Here is a 10,414-nt window from a genome sequence, read left to right on the forward strand (position 1 = left end):
TTTCAAATACAAGATTAAGATTTTTTTAATACACGATCAACATTTTTCAAATACAAGATTAACAATTTTTTTAATACATGGTCAACATTGTTCTGTACATATTTAACATTTTTCAAATACTTGGTAAATTTTCTCAAATGCATGATTAACATTTTTCAAACGCTTGTTCAATTTTTTTAATGCTTGATCAAAATTTTCCATACACATTTTTTATGCATTTTTTGTGTACGTGATAAACATTTTGTCTATACCCATTTAACATTTTTCAAATGTTTTTAAATATTTTTCAAATGATTTATGTACACTAATTTTTGTAATATATTTATTTAGAATAACTGAAAGTACAAATAAAAGCCAAAAAAAGTGAAAAGAAACAAAACAAAAAACGAGCCTGTTGTTCCCGCGCCCCTGGGCCGACCCAACTCTGTCTCGCGTGAAGCGAGACATAGGGGCGCCTGACGAGCCCGGCAGCTCGCCTGCTTCCGAGTCCCGCACGAGCACGCAGCAGCAATCAATCCTCAACCACACCACGACGTCCCTCCTCCCCTCCACGATCAAATTGTGCCAAGCTAAGGATAGGATAGGATAGGATGGTTTGCATCGCACTCCTTTGGGCGTTCCTCCTCTTTCCATGTGTAGCACCTGTCGCGTGCCTCCCCTCCACGATCGAAATAAGCCCGACGGCAGCGCGGGTGCTACTCCCCTGGGGCTTGTCCAGCAGTGCAAGCGTGGGCTCGAGCCTCGCGCTCTGCCCCAGCCTCCCAGCCACTCCGGCAATCGGTAAGCCTCCTCTCTCGCCCCGTCCGCGACCTCCATTGGCAAGACTTGGAGCCCTGCGGCCGCGGACAGGTAAAATCTTGGCGCGGGGAGTACGGAGTAAGCGATTTGTTAGCTGCGGCATCGAATTAAGTCAAATCCTGAGTCTCTTCTGCAGCTGTCCGGCCCTGGTCTACGTTTTTCTGGGCAGGAATCGGAGCGTCATGGAGGATCCATCCAACTCGATCTGGGCGGCAACTCCCAGTGCCAGAGACATGGAGGAACCATCCAACCACCATGCCCGATGGATCCTCAGCAGCAAGTCCGCATCCCCGCAGAGATCTCGTGAATCCGAGGTATGATTTTCATGGATGACGATTCGAGTAAGGCAGGGATTGTCGCATCCAAGTAAGTGGATGAATCGAAATGGATCTGCACCAAGCCCGTCTAGCTCAGTTGGTAGAGCGCAAGGCTCTTAACCTTGTGGTCGTAGATTCGAGCCCCACGGTGGGCGATTTCAATTTTTTCCATCTTTTGGTTTGAGTTACTTAATTTCTTTCCCTTTTCTGAAAAAACTACTATCATTTCAGCCTGAAGTCTCTGACAGAAGCGAAGCTCCTTTCCAGAGCAAACCTCCCTCACACTATGTGCAGCTGTGGTGAACGTGTTTTGCTCATGTTTGAATTACATCTCTTCATGCTTGCCGATGTTCATGTAACGACTTTACATTTTAGTGACTTCAGGCGATTCATGTAGATTCTGTTGCATGCACCATTACCATGCCTTGGGAGTACTACCTCATCCGGGTTTATTAGGTCCCTAGTATTTTGAGCCAAATTTTCATCATTCATATGACTAACAAAATATAGATTCTATGCTACAAAAAGTACACTATTGGATTGGATTTGTATTTGAAAGAGCTTTTCGAAGGCATAATTTTTATGACATATAGTTTACATTTTATTAGTTAAATTTGTTGATTAAACTTTAGCCCAAAATGAGAGGAGGTCTAATAAATCCGGACGGATGTACTCCCTCCGTTCCAAAATAGATGACTCAACTTTGTACTAATTTTGCTACAAAGTTAGTACAAAGTTGGGTCATCTATTTTGGAACGGAGGGAATAGTATTTTTGTTAGTGGTGCATTCCCAAGATTTCTGTTCCATTTTGCTCTAGTTACTTAGGTCTACATTGTGAACGCGAAATTGATATGCAAAGCCCGTCTAGCTCAGTTGGTAGAGCGCAAGGCTCTTAACCTTGTGGTCGTGGGTTTGAGCCCCACAGTGGGTGCTTCCATATATTTTTTTTGGAAAACTACCATCATTCAGCCTGAAGTTTCTGATTCTGACAGAAACGAACCTCCTTTCCAGAACAAACACCACTGCTAATCCCGCCATGTCAACCATGGTGAACGAGGTCAGGAGCTACCTGACCCGAGATCGAGAGATCTTGTGTGCTACGGGCTACCCATGCCCGTGGTCAGAGCGGGTTCGAGCCATGTGAGCTCACTGTCCGTGCCATCATTTAGTTGCTGATGTTTGTGTTCGAACTAAGGTTCGAAACATGTGAGGTCATGTTCGCAACTGAAAATGTCTTCATGCTTGCGGATGTTCGTGTAACTTTGGTGCTTCTGCAAGTTGCTAGAAGCCCGGAAGGATGCAGAACCGACTTTTACATTTTATGGCTGCCTTTCATATAATTTCCGTTGCATGAACCATTGCCATGCCTGGAAAAAAAATTGGTTAGTGCTGCATTTTTATGATGTAACCGTTCCATTCTGCTGTAGTTGCTCTCTCTTTGAACATTGAACGTAGAAGCAGCATGTCAGGCCCGTCTAGCTCAGTTGGTAGAGCGCAAGGCTCTTAACCTTGTGGTCGTGGGTTCGAGCCCCACGGTGGGCGCTTCCATTCTTTAGTGTTTTTTGCAAAACTACAATCATTCAGGCTGAAGTTTCTGATTCTGACAGAAACGAAGCTCCTTTCCAGAGCAAAATATCACTGCTCATCCCGCCATGTCAACCATGCTGAACGAGGTCAGGAGCTACCTTTTTTTTTGAACCGGACATTACCCCTTTCCATTACTTTTCATAACGGAAATAACATCAGTTCGACTTGAGAGCTACCTGCCCGAGATCGAGAGGTCTTGTGTGCTACGGGCTACCGATGCCCGTGGTCAGAGCAGGTTCGAGCCATGTGAGCTCACTACTGTCCGTACCATTGTTTAGTTGCTGATGTTTGTGTTTGAACTAAGGTTCGAAACATGTGAGGTCATGTTTGAACTAAATCTCTTCATGCTTTGTGGATGTTTGTGTAACTTCGGTGCTCTGGAAGTTGCTGGAATCCCGGAAGGATGCAGAAGCGACTTTACATTTTATGACTGACCTTCATATAATTTCCGTTGCATAAACCATTGCCATGCCTGGAATGTTTTTTTTTCTGGTTAGTGCTGCATTTTTAAGATTGAACTGTTCCATTCTGCTGTACTTACTCTCTGTGTAAATTTCGAACGTAGAAGCAGCAGCATGTCATGCTCGTCTAGCTCAGTTGGTAGAGCGCAAGGCTCTTAACCTTGTGGTCGTGGGTTCGAGCCCCACGGTGGGCGATTCACTGTTTTTTCGTACTCTTTTGAATTTCAGGAATAGTTTTTTTTTTGCATCAAATTTTCAGGAATAGTTGAGTTATTTGCTTTCCCTTCTTTGGATAACTACAATCATTTCACTTGTATTTAGGAACGGAGGGAGTATATTTATCGAGCCGAGGAGCTACCTGACTGGAGATCGACAGATTTGTGTGCTAACAGCTAAGGCTTGCCCAAGGTTGAGCCGTGAGCTCGCTTCCTTTCAAAGAGTCCAGGCTTGTACGAGCCTAACCACGACAGTTCCCAAGGACTGTAGCAGCCGCTCGAGAGTCATTTTCCAAAAATGTAGCATCCAAATTTAATATATAAACCTTGCTGGAGGTTTCTCCCATTTAACAACCACCTCATTACTCTGGAGTGGACACTTTGCAAAATTTGATGTGATTGTGTTTATACTTCTGGGATCCTGGACAGTTTCTCTTCTCTGCCGCCAAATATACCAAACAGCCACTACAACAGATTCTCTTAGTCCCAGCTGCCCTATCACTGGCGACTGCTTTGTTGATTGTGCTGGCAATTTCTGCTAGAATAACATATGGAGTGATTCTCGTAGTCCCACCTGCCCTATCACTGGTCTGATCTGCCCATATCTTGAACCCAGCAATAACCTCCTGAAACCAAGAGCACTCCAAATCTCCTGTGTACGAAAGCGAACAACATATGGCACACATCTTCAGCACCCGTCAATAGACTGGATATTCAGGAGAGACCTTAGTGTGACAATCAATAAGTATATCCCTACCAACAAGGATATCAGGCAGCGCTTGCCATGTGAAAAACTTGAACTTACTTGAAACCTTATCTGTTGTGGAGTTTGTCTACTTCTCAATTCTCATTAGCTCTCCATGTGTACGACAAGTAAGTTTGAAGGATTTAATTTACATAATATTACTACTTCATTGTGATACCATTTTGGGTGTTCAATATTTACTGTAAGTGACATTTTATTGTTACTAGCTAAATACGTGTACGTTGCAATTAATACATAAATAAAAACTAATAGACTTGACAACCACATGTGTTGAGCACAACATATCGTGACAAATACCTCCATCTTCTACATGTTTCCTCTATGATTACATCCAAGCAACCATTGAAATTTTCAAGAATGCTAACCCGACCAAATAATAACAGTAACGGTCATCTTTATCTTGCCCAAGGAAAGGGTGGACAAACAGCGGCATGAACTCCTGTTGTTGGCGAGGTTGATGATATCATGGTGCAGTGTGAAGGTGGTACTTAGATCAACTCTAGCAGAGTCATCATAATGGGCCAATCGCCATAATAACTGCCAATATGGTGGTTCTGACCAAAAAAGGCATTCTAATAGAACGAAAATACTGGACAGACGACACTCCACGCACGATGCATGCACGATTCACAATCAGATGGATGTGAAGCACTTTATTCTCTGATTCAATGGCTGGATGTGGAGCATCGTGCCTGGATCGTCCAAAAACATCGTGTGTATAGCAGCTCTGCTAACAGAATCACCATACCTGTCAGAAACGACATAATTTATGGACCGCCATACATATCTGGTCTTTGTGTATGGAGTGAAGGAGTCTTCACATGGTGATGGCATGGAGATTGTGGGAAAAGGATGTCCAATTGACGAGTGGATCCCATGATATGAAGGCAGCCTAAATGGAGACTTTGAGTTTGTGCATCACCTCGGTAGCCTCCATAATGCACATGGAGCGTGCTTTGTGTGCATAAGGAGGCTGCCAATACAACGACTCTACTAGAGTTGCCCTTATACACCAATGTCGGATTCCACTAATACCGATACAACAGTACTCTAACTTTAAGTACTCCTCCGCTCTGTGTGTGTCCACCATGCACCACCACGGGTAAGTAGCTCGACCCCGGCGGCCGACATCATCGTTGACAAGATTGACATGAGGGATGTACCCCACCCGTTTATCGAAAAGAAGATCATTGTACGCAACCACACTCCTCCAAGTTGGATGCATTGTTACCTTAGCCCTGGAAGGACGAATGGCGTCGACCAAGTCAGTCTCCGTCTTGATTTAGTTCTTGAAATTGGATGGATTATGAAGTCAATATGGTATCAGAACCGAGAGGTCATTGTATAATATCGTATAAGTTTGAGATAAGATTTAGATATAGAATAGGTTTAAATCATATACGACTTGTCTTCTAGTCTGTTCTCTCGAGTACAAGACCCTGCCAATGAAATATTAAAAAACATTGCGGTCCACATCAAACGTAGGGTCTAAGTTCTAAAAGAGGCCAGACATGAGGATGAGTTTTGAAATATATGGCATGCCTCTCTCCATCAGCTAATTCTCACTTCAGAAAAAATAGATTACAAGGATGCGCACCTACACAACAATGCACAAACCCATGCACGCCCTTACTGAAACACTCAGATATGTAGTTCACGGACTGTAGGTGACGATATCAATAGCCCTGATAGGGTAGAGCGCAGAATCGGAAGTTCTAGAACGGAATGCCTCAGGGGGGATTTACACAGGTTCGAGCCCTCATCATGGAGGTGATACCCTACTCCTGCTTTTGTTTTGATTGATATGGGGAACGCCCCGTGTGAGGGGGTTACAATATGCATGGAGTTGTTTCAATCGAGGCTATGACTAGATGTCAGATGCCTCGAGCTATCCCTAGTCTTGCCTTATAATTAAAGGGGGGCGAGACCTAGGGTTACACAGTTTGCTAACCGACCAAGAGCCTTGATCGAATGAGGGGTTCTTGACTTGCATGCCAAGATGAAGATCCTTCTAGAAGGACGGCTTCATGTGGGACGTGGGGCCCTGGTCACACCTTGGGCACTAGGCCCTGAGGCCGGCCCAACGACGTGATGGGGAACGTTGCAGAAAACAAAAATTTTCCTACGGTTTCACCAAGATCCATCTATGAGTTCATCTAGCAACGAGTGATTAGATGCATCTACGTACCTCGTAGATCGCGAGCGGAAGCGTTCAAAGAACGGGGATGATGTAGTCGAACACGACGTGATCCAAATCGCCGGAGATCCTAGCACCGAACGGACGGCACCTCCACGTTCAACACACGTACGAAACAGCCACGTCTCCTCCTTCTTGATCCAGCAAGGGGGGAGGAGAGGTTGAGGGAGATGGCACCAGCAGCAGCACGACGGCGTGGTGTTGATGCAGCTGTAGTACTCTGGCAGGGCTACGCCAAGCACTATGGAGGAGGAGGAGGTGTTGGAGAGGGAGAAGGAGGCAACCAAAGGCCTGGGGTGTTGATGCTCCTCCTTTTCCCCATTATATATAGGGCCAAGGGAGAGGGGGAGGCGCAGCCCTTGCCCCTTCCTCCAAGGAAGGGTGCGGCCAAGGGGGGGAGGAGTCCATCCTCCCCAAGGCACCTCGGAGGTGCCTTCCCCCTTTAGGACTCTCCCCTTTTTTTCTTCTCTTGGCGCATGGGCCTCTTGGGGCTGGTGCCCTTGGCCCATGTAGGCCAAGGTGCACCCCCTACAGCCCATGTGGCCCCCGGGGATGGGTGGCCCCACCCGGTGGGCCCCCGGGACCCTTCCGGTGGTCCCGGTACAATACCAATAACCCCGAAACTTGTCCCGATGCCCGAAACAGGACTTCCCATATATAAATCTTTACCTCCGGACCATTCCGGAACTCCTCGTGACGTCCGGGATCTCATCCGGGACTCCGAACAACATTCGGGTTACTGCATATACATATCCCTACAACCCTAGCGTCACTGAACCTTAAGTGTGTAGACCCTACGGGTTCGGGAGACATGTAGACATGACCGAGATTGCTCTCCGATCAATAACCAACAGCGGGATCTGGATACCCATGTTGGCTCCCACATGCTCCACGATGATCTCATCGGATGAACCACGATGTCGAGGACTTAATCAACCCCGTATGCAATTCCCTTTGTCAATCGATATGTTACTTGCCCGAGATCCGATCGTCGGTATCCCAATACCTCGTTCAATCTCGTTACCAGCAAGTCACTTTACTCGTACCGTAATGCATGATCCCGTGACCAGACACTTGGTCACTTTGAGCTCATTATGATGATGCATTACCGAGTGGGCCTAGTGATATCTCTCCGTAATACGGAGTGACAAATCCCAGTCTCGATCCGTGTCAACCCAACAGACACTTTCGGAGATACCTGTAATGCACCTTTATAGTCACTCAGTTACGTTGTGACGTTTGATACACCCAAAGCACTCCTACGGTATCCGGGAGTTACACGATCTCATGGTCAAAGGAAAAGATACTTGACATTAGAAAAGCTCTAGCAAACGAACTACACGATCTCACGCTATGCTTAGGATTGGGTCTTGTCCATCACATCATTATCCTAATGATGTGATCCCGTTATCAATGACATCCAATGTCCATAGCCAGGAAACCATGACTATCTATTGATCAACGAGCTAGTCAACTAGAGGCTTACTAGGGACATGTTGGTGTCTGTTATTCACACATGTATTACGATTTCCGGATAATACAATTATAGCATGAATAAAGACAATTATCATGAACAAAGAAATATAATAATAATGCTTTTACTATTGCCTCTAGGGCATATTTCCAACAGTCTCCCACTTGCACTAGAGTCAATAATCTAGTTACATTGTGATGAATCGAACACCCATGGAATTCTGGTGTTGATCATGTTTTGCTCTAGGGAGAGGTTTAGTCAACGGATCCGCTACATTCAGGTCCGTATGTACTTTACAAATCTCTATGTCTCCATCTTGAACATTTTCACGGATGGAGTTGAAGCGACGCTTGATGTGCCTTGTCTTCTTGTGAAACCTGGGCTCCTTGGCAAGTGCAATAGCTCCAGTGTTGTCACAGAAGAGCTTGATCGGCCCCGACGCATTGGGTATGACTCCTAGGTCGGTGATGAACTCCTTCACCCATATTGCTTCATGTGCTGCCTCCGAGGCTGCCATGTACTCCGCTTCACATGTAGATCCTGCCACGACGCTCTGCTTGCAACTGCACCAGCTTACTGCCCCACCATTCAAAATATACACGTATCCGGTTTGTGACTTAGAGTCATCCAGATCTGTGTCGAAGCTAGCATCGACGTAACCTTTTACGACGAGCTCTTCGTCACCTCCATAAACGAGAAACATTTCCTTAGTCCTTTTCAGGTACTTCAGGATATTCTTGACCGCTGTCCAGTGTTCCTTGCCGGGATTACTTTGGTACCTTCCTACCAAACTTACGGCAAGGTTTACATCAGGTCTGGTACACAGCATGGCATACATAATAGAACCTATGGCTGAGGCATAGGGGATGACACTCATCTCTTCTATATCTTCTGCCGTGGTCGGACATTGAGCTGAGCTCAATTTCACACCTTGCAAAACAGGCAAGAACCCTTTCTTGGACTGATCCATTTTGAACTTCTTCAAAATCTTATCAAGATATGTGCTTTGTGAAAGACCTATGAGGCGTCTCGATCTATCCCTATAGATCTTGATGCCTAATATATAAGCAGCTTCTCCAAGGTCCTTCATTGAAAAACTCTTATTCAAGTAGGCCTTAATGTTGTCCAAAAGTTCTATATCATTTCCCATCAAAAGTATGTCATCTACATATAGTATGAGAAATGCTATAGAGCTCCCACTCACTTTCTTGTAAACACAGGCTTCTCCATAAGTCTGTGTAAACCCAAACGCTTTGATCATCTCATCAAAACGAATGTTCCAACTCCGAGATGCTTGCACCAGCCCATAAATCGAGCGTTGGAGCCTGCACACCTTGTCAGCATTTTTAGGATCGACAAAACCTTCCGGTTGCATCATATACAATTCTTCCTTAAGGAAACCATTAAGGAATGTCGTTTTGACGTCCATTTGCCAAATTTCATAATCATAAAATGCGGCAATCGCTAACATGATTCGGACGGACTTCAGCTTCGCTACCGGTGAGAAAGTCTCATCGTAGTCAACCCCTTGAACTTGTCGATAACCCTTAGCGACAAGCCGAGCTTTATAGATGGTCACATTACCATCCGCGTCTGTCTTCTTTTTAAAGATCCATTTATTTTCTATGGCTCGCCGTTCAACGGGCAAGTCAGTCAAAGTCCATACTTCGTTTTCATACATGGATCCTATCTCAGATTTCATGGCTTCTAGCCATTTGTCGGAATCCGGGCCCGCCATCGCTTCTTCATAGTTTGAAGGTTCACTGTTGTCTAACAACATGATTTCCAAGACAGGGTTGCCGTACCACTCTGGTGTGGAACTTGTCCTTGTGGACCTTCGAATTTCAGTAGGAGCTTGATCAGAAGTATCTTGATCATTATCATTAACTTCCTCTCTAGCCGGTGCAGGCACCTCAGGAACATTTTCTTGAGTTGCGCCATTTTCCGGTTCAGGAGGTAATACTTCATCAAGCTCTACTTTCCTCCCACTTACTTCTTTCGAGAGAAACTCTTTCTCCAGAAAGGACCCATTCTTGGCAACAAAGATCTTGCCTACGGATCTGAGGTAGAAGATATACCCAACAGTTTCTTTAGGGTATCCTATGAAGACGCATTTTTCCGATTTGGGTTCGAGCTTTTCAGGTTGAAGTTTCCTGACATAAGCATCGCATCCCCAAACTTTTAGAAACGACATTTAGGTTTCTTCCCAAACCATAATTCATACGGTGTCGTCTCAACGGATTTCGACGGTGCCCTATTTAAAGTGAATGTGGCAGTCTCTAAAGCATAGCCCCAAAGATAGTGGTAAATCGGCAAGAGACATCATAGATCGTACCATATCTAATAGAGTGCGATTACGACGTTCAGACACACCATTACGCTGAGGTGTTCCAGGCGGCGTGAGTTGTGAAACTATTCCACATTTTCTTAAGTGTGTACCAAACTCGTGACTCAAGTATTCTCCTCCACGATCTGATCGTAGAAACTTGATCTTCCTGTCACGTTGATTCTCAACTTCACTCTGAAATTCCTTGAACTTTTCAAAGGTCTCAGACTTGTGTTTCATTAAGTAGACATACCCATATCTACTCAAGTCAT

The 10,414-nt window shown here is 45.2% G+C and overlaps 1 protein-coding gene and 4 non-coding genes across 14 annotated transcripts; all 5 read left to right on the forward strand.

Annotated features, from left to right (window-relative positions):
• Positions 1-500: 500 nt before the first annotated feature.
• LOC123052830 (uncharacterized) lies at positions 501-3,789 on the forward strand. 10 transcript variants are annotated; one of them, XR_006425136.1, is made up of 3 exons: positions 501-780; positions 968-1,112; positions 1,347-3,789. XR_006425136.1 is itself a non-coding variant. In XM_044476213.1 (3 exons), exons 1-3 carry the CDS (start codon positions 632-634, stop codon positions 3,558-3,560), a joined length of 369 nt encoding a protein of 122 aa, XP_044332148.1. In that variant the 5' UTR covers positions 501-631; the 3' UTR covers positions 3,561-3,789. The 10 variants fall into 10 exon arrangements, 7 of the variants coding, with proteins under 7 accessions (XP_044332148.1, XP_044332133.1, XP_044332141.1 ...); XM_044476213.1 differs by having other exon boundaries at positions 3,486-3,789; XR_006425137.1 differs by having other exon boundaries at positions 516-876.
• On the forward strand, positions 1,198-1,270 carry TRNAK-CUU (transfer RNA lysine (anticodon CUU)). Its single transcript has one exon. It is a non-coding gene; the product is annotated as a tRNA-Lys (tRNA).
• TRNAK-CUU (transfer RNA lysine (anticodon CUU)) lies at positions 1,975-2,047 on the forward strand. The gene has a single exon. It is a non-coding gene; the product is annotated as a tRNA-Lys (tRNA).
• Positions 2,586-2,658, forward strand: TRNAK-CUU (transfer RNA lysine (anticodon CUU)). Its single transcript has one exon. It is a non-coding gene; the product is annotated as a tRNA-Lys (tRNA).
• TRNAK-CUU (transfer RNA lysine (anticodon CUU)) lies at positions 3,286-3,358 on the forward strand. The gene has a single exon. It is a non-coding gene; the product is annotated as a tRNA-Lys (tRNA).
• Positions 3,790-10,414: the final 6,625 nt, after the last annotated feature.

The sequence above is a fragment of the Triticum aestivum genome, chromosome 1A (genome assembly GCF_018294505.1).
Source record: "Triticum aestivum cultivar Chinese Spring chromosome 1A, IWGSC CS RefSeq v2.1, whole genome shotgun sequence".
NCBI classification, from domain to species: domain Eukaryota; kingdom Viridiplantae; phylum Streptophyta; class Magnoliopsida; order Poales; family Poaceae; genus Triticum; species Triticum aestivum.

What these genes read in the sequence shown, in the direction of transcription:
- LOC123052830 (XM_044476180.1), top strand. Translation starts at nt 591, where the DNA reads ATGGTTTGCATCGCACTCCTTTGGGCGTTCCTCCTCTTTCCATGTGTA. An exon ending in AGCCCTGCGGCCGCGGACAG is followed by an intron (nt 850 to 934) that starts GTAAAATCTTGG and finishes TCTCTTCTGCAG; the next exon opens with CTGTCCGGCCCTGGTCTACG. An exon ending in AGAGATCTCGTGAATCCGAG is followed by an intron (nt 1,113 to 3,485) that starts GTATGATTTTCA and finishes ACTTGTATTTAG; the next exon opens with GAACGGAGGGAGTATATTTA.